At 50.8% G+C, this 19,057-nt stretch overlaps 2 protein-coding genes across 4 annotated transcripts in view; one reads left to right on the plus strand and one right to left on the minus strand.

Annotated features, from left to right (window-relative positions):
• The window catches only part of LOC144255135 (cytochrome P450 2D4-like), an 87,842-nt gene that overhangs the window by 33,303 nt on the left and 35,482 nt on the right, over positions 1 to 19,057 (plus strand). The window lies entirely within an intron of this gene.
• Positions 4,413 to 8,488, minus strand: LOC113178377 (cytochrome P450 2D17-like). Of its 3 annotated transcripts, none has more exons than XM_077798676.1 (9): positions 8,234 to 8,488; positions 7,172 to 7,343; positions 6,787 to 6,939; positions 6,539 to 6,699; positions 5,942 to 6,118; positions 5,661 to 5,802; positions 5,276 to 5,463; positions 4,682 to 4,823; positions 4,413 to 4,591 (listed from the first exon to the last, which is right to left on the minus strand). In XM_077798676.1, the coding sequence occupies exons 1-9, from the start codon at positions 8,420 to 8,422 to the stop codon at positions 4,413 to 4,415; spliced, it is 1,503 nt and encodes a 500-aa protein (XP_077654802.1). In that variant the 5' UTR covers positions 8,423 to 8,488. The 3 variants fall into 3 exon arrangements, with proteins under 3 accessions (XP_077654802.1, XP_077654801.1, XP_077654803.1); XM_077798675.1 differs by having other exon boundaries at positions 5,276 to 5,520; XM_077798677.1 differs by lacking the exon at positions 6,787 to 6,939.

Raw genomic sequence — 19,057 nt, forward strand, 5'->3', positions numbered from 1 at the left:
GGCGCTGATGATGGGGGACTTCGATCCTAATAAGGCTGATATTCTGGGGATAGGGGTCATAAAACACCAAAACCTGTAAAACATTGAGCATGTGGCACTCAGGGCTCACAGAGAAGCCCCCACACAGGAGGCTGCAGAGCTGTGAGGGCTGCAGAGCTGGAGGCCCAGGCTGGGAACGTTCCACACAGTCTAACTGGGATGAGCAGGTGACCAGCTACGTGCACTGTACAGAGGAGGTCAGGCGCGGCTCCCTGAGGCCCAGGTCCCCAAGGCCCAGGGCAGCAGGGACACAGGGAAGCCCGTGGGGACTCTGAACCGCGGGGTCTGGGCAACCAGGCGGTCCATGACTCTCCACCTTCCGCTTCTGAGTGCCAACAGGGGTCCCCCGACCCTGACAGCAAAAAGATGACAGCTACAGTAGGGCCTGGAGACCTGCCTACTGCCTCCTGCGCCTCTGGCCAGCTGGGCCAGGCACAGGAGTCTGGTACCATGGGCCTCTGTGGATAAGAGCAGGGCGCCACCAGGCAGAGTGCCCAGGTGCCACCTAAGTCTGCGCACCTCAAAGCCCACGGGGCCGAGAGCCACACTGGCCATGACCCTTGCCCACCATCGTAGCCTGAGACCCAACCAGGAGGGCTCCTGGTACCTGGAGGAGACCTGGGGCCAGGTCCCGAGGAGCTGAGAAGGTGCTGCCTGGATGGGAGGAGCCATCTGGAGCGATGCCAGGGTGTGTGCTCTCCTCCACATGTGCACAGCCCTCGAGGACTTGAGGTCCACACTGGAGTCCCCCCGTGTGCCCAGGGACCTGGGACGTGCACCCAGAGGATTCAGGAACTTGTAGTTCACACTGTGGCTATAGACCCCAGGGTCTAGTAGTCCAATCCATTCCCCCAGGGACCTGGGACCTGGTGGCCACCTCTTCCTCCTACTATGCCTTTGTGCACAGGTGTACCCGGGGCTCTTTGTGGGACAAGGCACCCTCAGTAGCACTATGCCCAGAACAGGTGTTAAGGGGACAGGTTGAAAAGCAGTGAAGGGCTGGAGATGTGGCTCAAGCGGTAGCATGCTCGCCTGGCATGCGTGCGGCCCGGGTTTGATCCTCAGCACCACATACCAACAAAGATGTTGTGTCCGCCGAGAACTAAAAAATAAATATTAAAAATTCTCTCTCTCCTTCCCTCTCTCTCTCTCTCTCTCTTTAAAAAAAAAAAAAAGAAAGAAAAAAGCAGTGAAGACGCAGCTCCTCACATACCAGAAACCTAAATGAGAGCCACAGTTTTTCATCAGAGGTCGCCAGACCTAAAGACACACTATCACAGGTTACAGGCCTGAAAGAAAATAGACTGTCAACTGGACTATGTGGCAAAACCGTCCATTACAAATGAAGACGAAATGGAGACATTTCCAGGTCAGCACTGAGGGGCTTCATGACCAGTGGACCTGCCTGACAAGAGGCGGGGGGAACTCTCCAGGCTGAAATGGAGTTACACTGGACAGTAACTCAGCTCACACAATCACAACCTGAGGAGTAACAGCAGGTCAATATAATGTCAGCAGGGGGCTCACTGGCAGACCCAGCCTAATCCCCTCTTCGGATCAGAAGCCATGTTGTCAAAAGTTATAAAAGGTTCATTTCTGTTTTCTGTAAAATATTAGGATTTCTGTTTCACCTGGCCATATTTTGATGTTTTAAACTTGCTTGGAATGCCTGCCAGTGCCTTGAACTCACCCATGCCTGGTTTTCCCTGACCAGATAACAACCTCTCTAAAACCCTAATGGCGCCTCATAAATTCTAATGTTGTGATCTAAATTTACTCTTTAAGTGCTGAACTACTTAGACTATTAACCTACTACCTGCCTTTGTGTTACGCTTGTCAAAATCCTGATATCTGTAAGTTCTCAAGACACCCTCCCCCTTTTGCAACTTTTTGTGCTATAAAACTGCGCTATTAGAGAGCTAGAGTTCTCTAACCCAAGGACTTCAGGAGAAACAGTCCCAGCTGGTGGGAATTACAGCTTGCTTTAATTTGGCTTAAAATTGGAGTCTGTGGTCTTTTCTTTGTGTAAGGGTTTAACAATACAAGGCCTCTTTTCTGTTCCCTATGGGATTGGAACCATCAATGTATAAAAAAGAATTCTAAATCTGTGCTATTAGCACACAGTGTATGAATACTTAATGGGGAATGTGATGTAGTGGGGAAGGGCAGAGATATGTTGGATCAGAGTTTTCATACTATAGAAAGTAAGATGTTAAAAGTAGGTTTTTGTGGGGCTGGGATTGAGGCTCAGCAGTAGAACGCTCACCTAGCACAGGCGGGACCCGGGTTCAATTCTCAGCACCACGTTAAAAAAAGGAAAATAAAGACATTGTGTTGTGTCCATCTACAAAAATAGATTTTCTCTATCTCTATTTTTTTTAAAAAAGGAGGTTTTTATAAGTTAAGCATGTTGTCCTTATTCCCAATGTAAACAATGAGAAAATAATTTGGAAAAATCAAAGTGGTACACTGAAAATATCAACTAAATGAAAAGGGAAAAACAGGAAATAAGGGGAAATTTTTAATGTTTTTAGTTGTAGATGGATGTAATGTCTTTCTTTTATTCATTTATTTTTATGTGGTGCTGAGGATCAGATGGAGTGCGTCTCATGTGCTAGATTCACACACGCACTCTAGGAAAGAACTTTAAATGGTAGAGCCACCATGGGAAACAGCAGTGGGCCTCAAAAATGGAAAGAGACTTGCCCCGTGAGCCAGAATTCCACTTCTGAGTCTATGTCCACAGGAGCTGGAAGGAGGGTCTCAAGACACCGCTGTACCCCCACGGTCACAGCTGCAGGTGGAGGCCAGTGTCCTCTGGCAGGTGAGTGGGTCAGGAAAGCAGGGAACAGGAGCCCTTATCCACAGAGACCCACCCCAGGTCCCAGGGGATGCCTGAAGCTGCGCACGAGCCACGCTGCACACTGTGCTGCTGTCCCTACCCACTCGTGCCCACCAGGAGGGTTTTCGTAGCCTGGGCACAGCAGGGACAATAGCACGACTGATAACATGTGTGCTGAGCCAGCAGCGCGCAATGAGGGTCTGTGGGCGGGGTCCCTCTCTCTCTCAGATCCATGGCCCTCTCCAACCTCTGCTCTGCTGCTGAGGGGAGATGCTGCCACGCCCAGGTGGGGAGCTGAACTGGGGGGAGGATGTCAGCATGAGACATGATCAGAAGGAGAGGTGTACTCATGCTACCCAGAAGGCCGTGATATTTTATATGGATAAATTCTTTTCTCCTCGAATTTCCAATTTAAAAAGTTGCCAACTGCTGACCACTGGTACCTGACACTCAAAAAAGACAAACCACAGCAAGGGGGACTGCAGTGTGCCCACAGGATGGGATGTCATTCTGCCCTCAACATGGGGTGCTGATCCCTGCTACCAACTGGATGAATTTAAGGACATCAGGGATATAAGCGAAACACGAGCCCACTCCAAAGATGTCACTGTGTGAGTCATGTTCACAGAGGGAGAAAGATGGCTGCAGACCCTGAGGGGCAGAGAGAAGAGGAAGCTGCAGGAACCCAGAGTCTCGGGTTGCAGGGTGGAGTCGGGAAGACACCAGGATGATGTTTTCCACCCTGATCATGTTCTAATACCACTGAGCTGCACACTTACACGAGTTCAGAGAGTACGTTTCAGGAACAAGTCTCACCACAAAACAAACACAGATGCTCACGCAGAGCCAAGTGGCCCTTGGAGGACAGTTGCTCAGCAGGCCTGGGGATTCCATCCCACATTCTCAACCAAACACCTGACTCCTGTCAGGCTGCAGGAGACCGGCCCGAAGGTCTGGGCACATCCTTCTTGGCAAGCGCCTTTGTATATCTGAGGCTCTTTACACCAGGGATGGGATCTGGGCGGGGGCACTGGGCCATCTCTCTGGCCTGGGAGGGGACAGTGACTGAGTTGTGGCAGATGGTCACAGGGCAGCTCCACCCCACTTGACCAATCCCAAGAAAATCCCTGGACACAGAGGCTTAGTCAAACTTCCCTGGGGAGCAGGTCCCACTCCCTGTGTCACACCATCTGCCAGGCAGCCAGGGACTGCACTGATGTCTGGCAGAAACCTGTTCACTTGTCCCCAACCTTGGACCAACAGAGTCCAGACTACTGTATGTAGTTGGCCACCAACCCAGCAGCCAGTTATGGGTCTCTGTGGGTGTCATGGAGCCAGAAGTCATCTGCTGAGCATCAGGATACCCATTTCTCACATGCACCAAGGGGTCCAGTCAGGAAGAATGGGGCAGAGGGCAACAGCTGGCTTCAGATAGAGCCAGGGGCATGTCAGAACAAAGTGGCAGTGACAAGACTGGTTTATTGAACATCATAGCCCCGTCTGGGGGCAGGGTTGGAGTCTGCTACCTCCTCTAGCGGGGCTCAGCACACAGTTGGTACGGGGACGGGGTCACCATGGTACCAAACACGCCACAGTCGCTGGGCCGGGCTTGTCCAGGGGGCACCAAGAAGCTAAAGCGCTGCAGGAGGCAGGTGAAGAAGAGGAAGAGCTCCATGCGGGCCAGGGGCTCCCCGAGGCACACACGGCGGCCTGTGAGGGGGACTTGGGCTCAGTCAGCCTGTCCCTGGCCTCCACCCCTCCAAGGAGCCCTGGGGAGGGACAGGGAGGCCCCACAGGCACCTGCTGAGAAAGGCATGAAGGCCTCCCGCTTCACAAAGTGGCCCTGGGCATCCAGGAAGTGTCCAGGGTGAAAGCGGAGGGGCTTCTCCCAGACGGTCTCATCCTTCAGCACAGACGACAGGTTGGTGATGAGCATCGTCCCCTGGAGGAGATGCCTGCCATGAGCAGGGACTGGGAGGGGGATGTCAGGACCTGACCACTGAACCAGACTGGGCAGACTCTAGTTGGTCCACACTGAACCCTTGGAAGTAACCCTCAGAGCCACAGACTCTCAGCACCCTTGTGGACATGATGGCAGGGCCAGGTAACAAGGGCCCTGTTGACACCCTTACTAACCTCTGTCCCCAAGCACTGCAGTTGCTACCACAATCTGAGGCATGTTTTAATCTACTTCCCCCCAACAACCTGGGCTCTGTGGTTCTGCGCTGGGCTGGCGGCTTCTCTGCTTCCCAGACCACTCAGGCTGGGCCAGGTGGTGCCAGGGGAACTGGGAATCAGGGGAACTAGATGCCAGTCCTCCTTCCCCTGGCAGTGTCCATGCTGGGCCACTAGCTTATTGGTCACTCAGAGCTTGGGAGAAGGGCCCAGGCCTACCTTGGGGATGAAGAAGCCCTGCAACTCAATGTCACGGGTTGTTGAATGGGGTAGACCTAGAGGGACAAGGTCTCCAAAACGCTGCACCTCGTGAATCACAGCCATGGTGAAGGGCATGTGGTCCTGGTCCCCCATCTCTGGCTGCCGCACCTGCCCTATCACTTCATCAATCTCCTGTTGGACGCGGCCTGGACAGAGAAGCAACCCCCAGTATGTCAGCACCCAGGGACCTGCACCCTGACCCTCTCCTATGTCAGGGCTGTGTCCAGCTTAGCAGATAACAGCCTCATTGGGGACTGGGTGAGTTTATGCTTAGAGACACAAGAATCTACTTAAAATGAGGAGAGCTTTTGTCTCTAAGCTCTCCCTCCCCATCCCAGCTCACGCTGCACGTCTGGGTGCAGGATCATGAGCAGGAGGGCCCAGGCCAGCGTGGTCGAGGTGGTCGCCATCCCCGCAGTGAACAGTTCAAGCACCACGATGCGCAGGTTCTCATCATTGAAGCTGCTCTCAGGATTCCCCTTGGCCTGGGTCAGGCAAAGAGGACAATACAGGAACAAGAAAGGAAGTCACTGGGTGATGCACAGGTCCCACCTTGCCTGGCCTCAGGCCTCACAGGACCCTCAGCCCAGGTCCCCTAGCCCGTCTCAGGCAGCCCCACCTCACCTTCTCCACCTCCACCAGGAAGGCGTCAGTCAGGTCTTGCGGTGGCTGGGCTGGGTCCCAGGTCATCCTGTGCTCCTCCAACAGCTCATCCACCATGGCCACGAAGGCCTTCTGTGCAGGGAAGACCCTGCCAGGCAGCCCTGGGATGCGCAGGAGCACTGGGACCGCATTCAGCACCTGTGACAGCCACAGAGGGGACCTGGGTCCTTCCTGTGCTCCTCACTCACCTGGACCACACTCGGGTCACATCCTCCTCCAGGGTGGACCCAGGCCTGCCTGTCCCACCCAGTGACCAGCTCCCTCCCCAGAGCCAGCCTCCAAGCTCTCTGCTGGCCTGGGCTGCCGAAGGAGCAGCCCACCATGGGGATCTCGAGCTTGTGTGTTAGCTGGACAGCGGGCACGGGCTCATTTTCCTCTCCTGGAGCCCTCTGACCCTGGCCCACCTGTCCTGCTACTGTTGGAGATGTGCTCACCTCCAGGCCTTCCCTCTTACAGTGTCCTCTCCAGGATGCCCTCTCCCATTGCCCCTGCATGCTAACCCTGCTGGGAGTCTTCGTTGCACAGAACTGGCCCTGGATAGTCCCCTGAACCCCTCACCATGGGCAACAAGCCGGAATCCTCCTTCAGTGTGTCCTCCAGAAGGTCAAGAATCTTGGCCAAGCGCTGGTCATCATACTCAAAGCGTCGGGCGTAGATGAGGGAGGAGATCACGTTGCACACTGCTCTCTTCAGCAGGGACATGGGGTTAAAGGGGCATCCTGGGTGGGAACAGCCAGTCATGGTGTGGCCCTGCCTCTCAGGCCTGCCCACCTCATCCCTGTTGTACCCCTCAGCCCATCACTTACCAGCCTTGTTGGCAAAGGCTGTACAGAGGCAGCTGGCCTCCTTGGTCACCCACTGCTCCAGGGACTTCTTGCCCAGGCCAAAGTTGCGCATGGTGGACACAGAGAAGCGCCGCTGCTCGCGCCAGGCATGTCCATAGGTTGCCATGATCACACCTGGGAATGTCGGAGACAGCTTCTAAGCCTGACCCTGCCCTACCCTTCTCCTCCCCTGATGTCATAGGATTCCTCCTCTACTCAGTCAGGACACAAGCATCTCTGGCTTTTCTCTGTAGGCCGGGGTGTCCACCCCTGTAGGTCCTGAAGTCACTGATCCCTATTTCCAGGTATCAGCCGCCCACACCCATCCATCCCCCAGTTTTCCATTTCTTTGGCTGCTGAAATTTGCCTTGAGACCGTGGTCCTAAGCCCAGGTGCTCATAGATGGACATCCACGGGCGGTCGGAGGTGTACTCGCTGTGGTTCACCAGCGCCTCCCGCACAGCGGCCAGCCCATTGAGCACAATGACAGGCTTCCAGGCCAGCTGCAGGCTGAACACGTCACCAAAGCGGAACCGCATCTGTGGGCAAAAGGGCCACGTATTTGTCCAGCTGAACTCCCTGCTGGGCTGGAGACCTTCACCTCACCACAAAAGACCCAGGGACTCTGCAGTGTCCCAACTCTGGGAAGAGACCTGGTATTGACATGTGGGAATATGAGGCTGGGAGTCACACCCTGTAAAGTGGACTAACTCAGTTCAGATCCAACTTTCTGGACCCACAGCTATGACCTTGCCAATCAGGATATCGTCAATGGGGACAATAGTGCTCCACGATACAGAGCAAGAGACACGGTCACACAGGTGAGCAGTGAGGTGCAAGACCCAGAGCAGAAAATTTTAAGTGGGTCTGTCAATCTGTGTCCACCTAAAGTTCCTGACTGATGTGCTGCTCAGGACCCTGGCTCCTCCCCCATCCCCAAGACCTTTCCTTCTGATGGAATCACAAGGGACTGGGGCCTACACAATTTATACCTGCCCACCTGGATCCCAAACCCACTGCCAAGTCCAGTCCCACCTCCTGGCCTTTGTCCTCTCACACCTTTGCCCTTGGAAAGTTGGAAGTGTCCTCAGGCTCTGCCTTGCCCTCTCCCAGGACACCTCTCAGCCTGCTTCCTTTCACTGCACAACTCCTGGTCCACCTTGGCTTCACCCATCACCCATCTCTTTTTGTCCTGGGTTCCCTCCACTGTAATCCACCAGACTCTCCCTGACCCTGGGTGTTGGAGGGTACTGGGGATTAATCCCAGGGGCACTTAACCACTGAGTTACATTCTCAGCCCTTTCTATTGTTTATTTTGATGTAAGCTCTGACTACATTGCTCAGTCTACCTTGAACTTGCAATCCTCCTGCCTCAGCTACCTGAGATGTTGGGAGCACAGGTGTGCCCCACCAAACCTGGCTCCTTTACCTTTTGGAAGGAGCTGGGCATGTTCTGGAAGTCAATCTGTAGCAGGTTGCCCAGCCCGGGCAGTGGCAGGGGGCCTGGCGGGTAGCGTGCAGCCCAGCGTTGGCGCCGGTGCATCAGGTCCACCAGGAGCAGGAAGACGGCCACGGCCACACTCAGAGCCCACAGTGCGTCCCCGGTGAGCAGCCCCATGGCTGCCGTGCTGTCCACGAGATCCTCTGGCACACCCGGCTCTCCTGGGCACTCCAGGTACCTGGGGCCAGGGAGGACAGTCTTGTTACATCCTGGGCACTTGACTGCCTGGGCCCTTCCCTTATAAAGGAGCTGAGGCTGCCCTTCGCCCTCTGCGTGGAGCCAACACACTCTTTGACTGTGAAGGCAGAGGGTGCAGGGAGGGGCCAGGGCAGGGGCAGCCTCCCAGGTCCTTGGCCCTCCTGCCCTCTCCAGGTGACATCCAGGGGAGGGCATGGAGACAAGGAATCACCCCCATCCCTGCACCTTACCCTCTGAAGGAGGCCCAGGCTCATCACAGCACCAAGGTGTGCCTTGGGCTGCCCTCCACTCCTCACAGGGCCCCCTCCCTGACGTGGCCATGCCTGCCCCTAAGCGCTGCCCCTCCTTCCTTGCCTCCCCTCCCTCTCCTCAGTGCCTTCCACTCACACTTGTCATGCACACCACCCTGGGTCCTCCATGTGTGGTGGCATACGAGGGTCTACAATCGGGGTCTCATCCTTTCTGCTGCCCCCATTGTGGTCTGGATGTGAGGTGTCCCAGAAGCTCACATGTGACACAATGCAAGAAGGTTCTGAGTCTTAACCCAATCAGTGAATTATTCCCCTGATATGGATTAATAGACTGGTAATGAAGAGGCAGAGTGTGGCTGGAGGAGGTGGGAATCGGGGCGTGGCTTTGGGGTGTGCACTTGTATCTGGGGATTGGAGACCTCCTTCTCTGCTTCTGGATCACCATGAGCTGCTTCCCTCAGTCCCAGTCTCCCGCCATGATGCTCAGCCTCACCTCCAGCCTGAGAAATGCAGCTGGCCTTCTGGGGACTAAGACCTCTGAAACCGTGAGCCCTCAAATAAACCTTTTCCTCTACAGTCGTTCTACTTTTAGTCACAGCAGCGAAACAGCTGACTGAAACACCCCTGCCCCATTGCCCATGGCTGATGGCTGCCCCTAGGGCAGGCTGCTTCCGCAAGGCCCATTCCCTCTCAGGCCAACCTGGCTTCAGAGGACGGCACCTTGGGTTGGACCTGAGGCAAGGACCTTCCTCTAGATCCAGCCTGGCCTGAGAGGAACCTCCTCCCTGCACAGGGCCCTGGACACCAGGAGTAGTCAGAGACCAGGGAAGGAGCCGGATCATGCCTTCTAGGGACAGAGAGGCTCAGGGAGGTGGCTGCCCCATTGGCTCTCATCAGCGAACTTCTGGCACCTGATGACTGAGGCCTGGTGTTAATCCTAACATAGGTCTTCCAGCCTTCCCTGATTTCTCCAAGATTTGTAGTTTCACCTATGAAGTTTGGTCAGAGAGGTGATGGCGCTGGCAGAGCAGTTGGCCTCTAGTGTGGGCGTCCAGCCCAAGTGAGCCCCTGGGCAGAAGACAGCCTCTGAGCAGCTCTGGAGTGTTTAATTGCTGGTATAAGAGTATTAAGAGGGGACCTTTCAGAGTGGCTGCATCACAGGACTTTGTCATGGTTGGATCACAGTTACTGAAGGAGTAGGCTAGTTTTTACAGGGCTATGTTTGTTATAAAATCAAGTACGGCCCACTTTCTCTCTCTGCCTCACGTGCTCACTTGTCCTCCGCCAAGTTAGGCTCAGCATGAAGGCCCTCCTACAATCAGCTCCTTGCTCTGGGACCACCCATCTTCCAGAACCATGAGCTGAACAAAGTGCTATTGCTGATAAGTTACCCGGTCTCTGCTACTTTGCTACCAAAGCAGAAAATATATTCATACAGAAGAATCCATCGATTAACTATTTGTCAACAACCTGGTAGATGGAACCAGGAAGGAGAAGAAGTTAACAACCCCAAAAGGGAAGAGACTTCAACAGGACGGTGGGGCAGAGAACCTGGGGATGGGCCCCTCCACTGATATAACCAGTAGACTGCAAAAGACGATCGGGATCCACCATTTCAGAAGTCGGCCTCCTGCTGGTCAGGACAGCAACCAAGGCAGCTCTGATAAAGGCAGAGGCTGTGGCTCTTTGCTAAGGGCAAAGTCTGTGCAAACACATCCAGTCCCCTGTTCTTGGGCAGAGAATGGCCTGAGTTCTTGGACCACGTGGCTGGTACCAGGGTGGGTGAGGACCTTGCCCTCCACAAACGTGAGGCTGTGCTGCGGCAGGGTGGCAGACACTGAAGGACCCACAGACCTCTGCCTGGGCTGGGGAGCTCCCGGCTCTAGTAGTTTCTTTCCCAGTAGCACCCATCAGGAGAGTCAGAGGTAGTAGTAGCTCGTTCTCCCTCTTAGGAGCCAGGTGTTTAAGGCCATCTTTGTGGGAAGGTGTGTGGAGCAGGCCTCGGTGCAGGAAAGGCCAAGTGCTGGCTGGTGTTCCTGTGCTGCTCCTGCCTCGGCACCAACCACAGTGGGGCCAGGAGTGTGACCCTGGCCCACAGCTGCCTTCCCCCAGCTCCTCTCAACCCCTTGCCCAGCACTGCCAGCCTCACTGAGGGTGTGGACAGAAAAGAACTTGGTCCTGCTCTGAGATGGGCTCCCAGCTTTTCATGAAACACTGATAACCTGAAGAGGGGAGTGACACACCCCCAGCAAACGTCTGTAAAATAATCGGAGCAGAAAAAGGAGGCCCAGACACTGAGCCTGGAAGCAGACGTGCAGCTCCGCTTGCTGTGGATGGAGGCCTCTTCCTGAAGCAGATGCTCTGGGTGCTCATGGTCGTGCTCAGAGGCCACTGCTCCTGGAGAGCGAGGCTGCCAACAAAGAGGGAGAACTTGGGAGTTTTGAGGAAGAATTTTTACTTTGAATCCACATATGCAACACGAAGAAACTGTATGGGGTTTGCTTTGCCCCTTTAAATATCAGAATCATTGTTTAAGGAAACAGTGGCGAGGGTCCCCTCCTGTCACTGTGAAATCAGCATTTGTAGTGCTTCCCTTATCCGGAATTACAGTTTACAAAGGAAATGCTTCCGTTTCCTATAAAATATAAATCTGAAAAGAAAAAGAATCATCTACAGTTCACTGACTGAACTCAGGGATAGTGGAGCAGAAAACTCAGCAACCTCAGTCAACCAGGAATACATGTTCTGCAGAAGTAGTTCTCACCAAGTCCTGGGGTGGGTGCTGTCCGTGGTGGGGCACGCCTGGGGCCCTGGGTATGATGCTCAGCACTGGGAGAGAAAAGGTCGCACACGGTCAGCTCCAGGCTTGATATAAAAATGAGCAATTTCTGGGGAAGGTAAGAATTCTATTTCCAGAGTTGTCAGGGCAAAGCACTCCCAATGCCCAGTGCAAAAAAAAAAAAAAAAAAAAATCACAAAACACAGAAAGAAACAGGAAAGTATGGCTGGTTCACAGAGGGGAAAAAATGTGATGGAAACCATCCCTGCAGAAATCTGGACACTGGAATTTTTGACAAGAATGTAAGTGTTAAAAGAATCCAAGGACAAAGGACTAAGGGAAAAGGAGGCGGGGTAATGTAGGAGAAAACAGAAAATGCCACTGTAAGGGTCCGGCGAAACGTCGGAGTAAGAGACCATAAGAGACTCTCTTATGTAACAGCAGAAGGGTGGGTTTATTGGAGACCAGCATGCTGGGGCCCGAGCTCTCTATAGCAAAGAGAGATAGAGCCCTGAGAACAGCTTAAGCAGAGCTTATATACTTTCCTTGGAGAGGGCAGGGAGAGAAGTTACATTTTGTAGTTTGGCAGTTGGGGACAGCTCATTCTGGGAACAAGATTAGCAAACAGTTCTTAAGATTTCAACAGTGTTTTGTTAAGCATATAGAGAAATGGAGTGACAAGTACCTATTTTATTAACCTTTTATTTTTCACTTCTTCTTCTGGTTATTTTTAATCATAAAAGTGATCATTGGGGGGTGTCACATTTTATGTCTGTTAGTGGGGTATATTGTTGTCTGATTACCATAAGTTTGATTTGTCCAATTTGGGCCTGGAGAAAGGAAACTACACAGTTGAGCAAACAGGGTTCTAGAGTTAGCAACAATATAAGAATTATTAAAGGACCGGTCAGGGCTGATAAAAGCGTAGTTAACCAGGGGGACTGTGTGAACCAAGATTTATATCACCCTTTTTGGGTCTCTCTCTCTCATTGATGCTCTTTAAGGCATCTTTTTAATTTACTCATAGATTATTTTATAACTCCAGTATGGTCGGCATAAAAACAACATTTTTTTTTTAATGTAGCACAAAGGCCCTCTTCTCTCAAGAAGAGGAGGTCTAACTCTCGCCTGTTCTGTAAAACAACTTTAGAGAGAGAGGTTAAAGATTTCTGTAAATCTGTGATGGAGGTTTTTAATATCTTTAAGTTTTGGTCCATTGTTGTTTTTAATTGGGTCATTTGTTGTGTCCCACGGACCAGGGCAGTGGTTCTTGTGCCCACCCCTGCAGCAATTCCCATTCCTAATAAGATGGCTAAAGTGAGGGATACAGGTTTCCGGCGAAATCGGGTTGTATGTCCCCTTATTTGATCTTTAAATGAACCTGCGTCATGATAGAGCACTCTGGGAAACATCTGCACCATTACATAATTAATTATATTTGTTGACCATTTTATGAAAACATAAATAATGTTTAAGTATATAGAATTATACTGTTGTAGGGACGGACAAGGCAAGGCACCTAAGATAGCACTGAAGACAGGGAAACAGTTCTATTTGGTTGCAACCGGATTCAGAGGGCATTGCTTCTGTTGTAATCAATTAATCCCCTGAACCCCAAGTTTAGGTAGTTTTAGAATTTTGTACTCAACATGTAAGGGAAGAGGCTCAGAAGTTTCCAGTCTGCAGAAGTTTACAAAAAGCAGTTTTTGTTTTTTTCTGTTCTGGGCAAGTTAACTTTTTAAGGACACCTGGGAGGGGGAGATTTTTTTTTTTTTTTTTGCCAGCTGTTACTATGGAGCCCAGTTGATAACTTTTTATCTTAGAAATGTAGCCATCTCTGTGAAGCCCCAGCTCAAGGCCAGAGGCCCTGTTTACATAATTTTGTGAAAAACTAGTAAGGGGGTGTCTAGCTTAGGAGTGCTGATTTTTCCAGCCAGTGGCCAAGTAGAACAGGGCAATATGAAAAGAGGAAGTTTATCTATACTGAACTCTTTTATAGGGACTCTTTTGCTGAAAGTCCTAAAGTCAGCCATGGTGAAGACTTCTGGAGAAGGACAGTTTTGTGGGCCTGGTACAGAGGGGGAGGAAGGGGAAGGCGGTGCTGAGAGCAGCTCTGTGGATCTGAGAATGAGGAAGGAGAGATGTAAAAGAATAATGGGAAAGGGGTTTGGGATTTTCCTAGCAACAAAAACTTGAGTAGTAGAACAGGTAGAGCAGAGGGGAAGACTGGGGTGAGTATCCCAAAAAGCCTGTGAGGGACTTTAAATTCTTAGTAACCTGTTTTCAGTGATGACAAAGCAACTTTAAAGGCCATTTTCATTACATCTGGGATAGGGGTCTGAGGGCTCTCCTCAGCTGGTTGGAGCTTTGGGTTAGCTGGTAAGAGGACCTGGTGGGACCCGGTGTGGGCACTGACAGGAGAAGAGAGGGGTGAATGGGTGGAGAGATACCTCAGTACCTGTTACTTCAGCAAGGGGCAATGGTCTGAGAACCGGCGGAGGTGTGGGTTCCATCAGGTAGCCCCTGTGTGTTCACATCCTTATGACTTACAGAAGAAGTTGGTTTTTCCCCCACACAGCCATGACTGTTTGTGGCTTTGATAGTCCACCGGGCAAACATAGTAATCTAGGTTAACTAACTTACATCTGGCTCGCGTGTCCCTACATCCATAATGTTTGTTTCTATTATCTACAGTACGGAAGGGATTTAATGGAATTTTAGTGGGATCTTTTTTATCAGGGATATCTCAATAGGAAAGACCTATAGCCAACTGACATGATTTGAGATTAGCCATCACTGTTGTACGGGCTGATGAGGGTTAGGACTACTGGTGGTCAAGGGGAGAGTCTATAGTCCTATTCATATGGCGAATACGCAATTTGAGAGGGTTACCAGTCTTTTTTAATTCCCAGCCAGAGTCTGGACAGGGCGCAAAAAGTGATTCCATCTACCTTTACCGCTGTAGGTGTTATAAGTAGCACCTGGTATGGTCCTTTCCAGCGGGGTTCTAGAGATGACACCTGATGTCGTTTTACATAGATGAAGTTTCCCACTTGATATCGGTGTGGAGTTCCTTCGTCCCCAGGTTGGTAGGCAGTGGCCAGCTGTTTCCACAGGTATCGCTGGGTTCTTTCAAGAGCTTTAAGTCTGTCAAGCAAGGGGGTGTGGAAGGGATTGTTAGGTCCTAGAGTTGGGGTTAGGTCCCTTACTGGAGGAGGGGCACCATAGAGAATTTCATACACAAAGAAACAGAGGGAGTATTTCTTGCATGAAACAGTGCATAAGGCAGGAGCATAGTCCAATCTTTTATGCCGGTCTCCAAGCTTAATTTCGTCAAGGTCTCTTTAATGGTTTTATTTATTTTTTCTACCTGTCCTGAGCTCTGGGGTCTATAAGCACAATGTAACCTCCAATTAATCCCCAGGGTCCTGGCTAATTCCTGACTTACCTGGGCCATGAATGCCGGTCCATTATCGGACCCTATTACCTTAGGCAGGCCGTATCTTGGAAAAATATTTTTCAGGATCTTTTTGACCACCATTTGCGCCTTTTTTTTTTTTTTTGCGGGGAAGGCTTCATTCCATCCTGAAAATGTATCTACAAAGATTAGGAGATATTTAAGTCCATACCTTGTTGGCTTAATTTCAGTAAAGTCTACTTCCCAAAATTGTCCTGGTCTGGTCCCTCGAAGGCACCTTCCTGCAGGGAGCTTGGAAGGGTAAGCATTAACCAATTGATAGACCCGACAGGCTTTTTTTACTCGTTCAGCTAGTTTTTTTCGCTGTGAGCCGGTTAGTGGAAAACTCTGTTCTTGATCTTTCAGGAATGCCTGCAGTTTCTTTGAACCAAGGTGAGTGAGTTGATGTACATTTTTAACATAGTGTAGGGCTTTCTGAAATTGCAAGTTGGGTTCAGTGTTGTCAAGGAGTTCAGTGTCAGTGTCCTCAGATGTTAAGTTGTCAGGGTGCTCTGATGTAGTTAAATCTCCTGACTCATATTTCCCCCGTATGGAAAGTGTTAACATGGTTACTCTGTTTAGAGCTGCCAATTTATTTGTCCTCTTTATTTGTCCTCTTGTTAGATGGGGGTGGTATCTGCACAACAGTTTGTTTTCTGGGCTCTGTGAGCCATTGTTTACTGCCCCTAAGGGAATAGTCCAGGAAGATTACTTCTTGCTGGCAAATTTGGGCCTTTTTGACAGAAGCTCTATACCCGAGTTGAGCAAGCTCAGATAGTAGTGCTTGGGTCCCAGACTCACAGTTTTTCTTGGTGTCTGCTGCCAGTAGCAGGTCATCCACATATTGGAGTAGGGTGACTTCAGGGTGCATGGTTCTGAAGTTATTGAGATCTCTGTGGAGGGCTTCATCAAAAAGAGTGGGGGAGTTTTCGAACCCCTGTGGAAGTCTGGTCCAAGTTAGTTGACCAGATGTTCCAGTTTCTGGGTCTACCCACTGGAAAGCAAACAGCAACTATCTTTATGCAGAGGCAAGCAAAAGAAAGCATCTTTTAAGTCTAGGACAGTATACCATTTTCGCTCAGGGTTCAGGGTGCTAAGCAGATTGTACGGGTTAGGTACTGTGGAGTGAATGTCCTACACTCTGTTGTTGGTCTCTCTTAGGTCTTGAATGGGGCGATAGTCCCCAGTTTTTGGCTTTTTTACTGGTAGCAGGGGAGTGTTCCAGGCCGATTGACAGGGCCTTAGGACCCCCAAGGCCAGATATTTCTGAATATGGGGCCTTATCCCATCTTTAGTTTCTTTGTTCAGAGGATATTGTTTAATATTAATTGGGGAGGCTGAGGTTTTTAACTCCACTGTTATTAGAGGTTGTTTTACAGTTAGGCCTAACCCAGCAGTTTCTGCCCAGGCATCTGGGTAATCTGTTATCCATTTCTGGGGTAGCTTGCCTGTTTGATCAGTCTTGGGGGGTGTGAAGAGTTGATGTTTATCTTTTACTGACATAGTTAAAGCCATGACTATAGGAGTTTTTACTGAAGGATTTAGAAATTTCATTTGGGGGACTTCAGGGTTAAAAGTTATTCTGGCCTGGAGTTTGGTGAGCAGATCTCTGCTTATCAATGGGGCTGGGCATTTTGGGATCACTAGGAAGGAGTGATGGACTTTTCCTTTTCCCAGGTCCATGTCCTCTTAGTTGTCCAAGCCCGATATTTACTGCCGTTAGCCCCTTGAACTAGAGACCTTTTAGTTGATAGAGGGCCCAATGGGGCCTTAAGGGCTGAGTATACTGCCCCTGTATCCACTTCAAAGTTTACTGAGGTTCCCTCCACTTCAAAAGTTACCTTGAGCTCGGGGAGGGGATCCGAGCCCTGACTTTCCTAGTCATCCTCCAGAGTTAGAATGGCTTGCTGGCGTGGCTGTTTCTTTCTAGGGCACTCTTTGGCCCAGTGTCCTTTTTTTTTTCTACAGTAGGCATATTGATCTGAGGCCAGATGTGGCTTCTGGCATGGGCCCAGGTATCCCTTTCTGTCTCCCTGTCTCCTAACTTCTGGCCTATTTGTTGTTGTGACCAGACCTTAGTCAATGCCTCAGTCTGTCTTTTGTTTCTTTTATCCTCCCTTTGCTCCTTTTTTTCTCCCTCCTTTGTTCCTTCTCTTCCTTAGTTTCTCTCTTATAGTATACCTTCTCTGCTTATCTGACTAAATCTCTCAAAGTCATATTTTGTAATCCATCTAAGCGTTGTAACTTTCTTTTAATATCCAGGGCAGCTTGCCCAATAAAGGCCATTGTCACAGATGCCTTTTGATCCTCTGCCTGAGGATCAAAAGGAGTATATCTCCTATATGCCTCCATAATTCTCTCCAGAAACATAGAGGGTGATTCATTAGGCCCTTGAATAATCTCTCTTACCTTGGTCAAATTAGTTGGCCATCTAGCAGCTGCTCAGAGACATGCTATTAGAGCCCGGCAATAAGTGGACAGATGCTCCCTACCTTCAAAGGTGTTGGGGTCCCAGTTGGGCCGGTTCAAGGGGAAGTTGGCTTCGATTATGTTGGGAAGTTGTGTCGGTTGCCCATCTGGTCCGAGGATATTTTTTTCTTGCTTCCAGGAGGATTCTCTTTTGTTCCTCTGTCGTGAAGAGAGTCCCTAGGAGTTGTTGGCAGTCATCCCAAGTAGGTCGGTGTGAAAACATCAATGACTCAATCAGACCTGTGAGCCAGGTGGGGTCCTCGGAAAAAGGGGGATTGTTATTTTTCCAGTTATATAGATCTGAAGAGGAGAAAGGCCAATACTGGTAGGCTTGCATTTCTCCACCATGGCCATCCTCTATCATTGGCCTATAAGGACAGAGGGGAAGTATCACGGGGGCTTCAGGGTTTTTAATCATTCGCTGCCAGCGAGTTCCTTTAGCTGGGTCAGCTTCCTCCAGGGGAGGAGGGGCTATGTGTACCTCGGGGAAGTCATCTGGAGGGTGCTGGGGGTTGGGGAATGGAGGCAGGGGATAAGGAAAGGGAGGAGAGTCCAGCAGAGTCAAATCTTGAGACTCAGGGAGAACAAAGGGTGGAGGAGGAGGTTTGAGAGATAGAATCATTGGGGGAGGAGTAGGAGCCAGGGGCAGGAACAAGAAAAGGCTTCATCCAAGGAGGAGGAGATTCACAAAGGTCCTGCCAAGTTAAGATATACGGCTGTTGATCTGGATGGCTATGTGGTCCCGGCTGAAAGACAAAGACAATATTTCTGACGTTTTAAATTAGTGGGGAGTAGAAAGATCCTTTTGGAGGTCATCCAATTCCAAAGGTGGGCCATTCTGAGGCACAGAGATTCTGCCAGGTCCGGTGTTTTACTGAAAGAGAAAGATTCTGAGCCCTTAAGCGGACTTCAGTCCAGTGAATGACTCTGTCCCATGGTGAAAGTTACTTGAACAAAGACAGGGACAATACAAACGTGACACAAACATGGACACATAGTAAACAGTAAACGTGTAACACAAGTTCAGAGGCAAAGATTAGAAACAGACAGTGAATTCAACCTGAGAGAAAGAATAGTTGCCGGCAAAACCAGATGCTTTGGCAGCAGAATACAGATGAGGGCACCTTGTCCCTCCCAGATGGGGGCACCTCCGTCCCCCCCAGAGTCTCCCTTGAGGAGACGTGGTCTGTGGCTTCAGGGACACGTCTATCCATCACTGCCAGGGGGAGCTTACGCTCTCCGCTGACAACCACACTCTGCCAACACAAAACCAGAAAACCAGAAAAACCAGAAGGCTCTGAGAGCTTACGCTCTCCAGCCCAAAACCAGAAGGCTCTGAGAGCTTACGCTCTTTAGCCCAAAACCAGAAGGCTCTGAGAGCTTACGCTCTCCAGCCCAAAACCAGACTCTGAGCGATCGCAAAGGAAAAACAAGAAGGAGAAGAAGGAGGAGGAGAAGAAGAAGAAGATAAGGCGCCTTACTTACCCCCCCTAAAGGAGTCTTGTTGAGGTCTCCCTGTCTGGCGATGCGCAGTTCCCGGCCAACGCACCAAATGTAAGGGTCCGGCGAAACGTCGGAGTAAGAGACCACGAAACGTC

Source organism: Urocitellus parryii, chromosome 5 (genome assembly GCF_045843805.1).
Source record: "Urocitellus parryii isolate mUroPar1 chromosome 5, mUroPar1.hap1, whole genome shotgun sequence".
Classification (NCBI taxonomy): Eukaryota; Metazoa; Chordata; class Mammalia; order Rodentia; family Sciuridae; genus Urocitellus; species Urocitellus parryii.

Excerpts from the sequence above, each read along its gene's own strand:
- LOC113178377 (XM_077798675.1), bottom strand. The coding sequence starts at position 8,422 with ATGGGGCTGCTCACCGGGGACGCACTGTGGGCTCTGAGTGTGGCCGTG. Across the intron at positions 6,940-7,171 it reads CTTAGGACCACGGTCTCAAG|GTGTGATCATGGCAACCTAT; the intron begins GCAAATTTCAGC and ends CGACATTCCCAG. Across the intron at positions 4,824-5,275 it reads AGGGCTTCTTCATCCCCAAG|GGGACGATGCTCATCACCAA; the intron begins GTAGGCCTGGGC and ends CATCTCCTCCAG.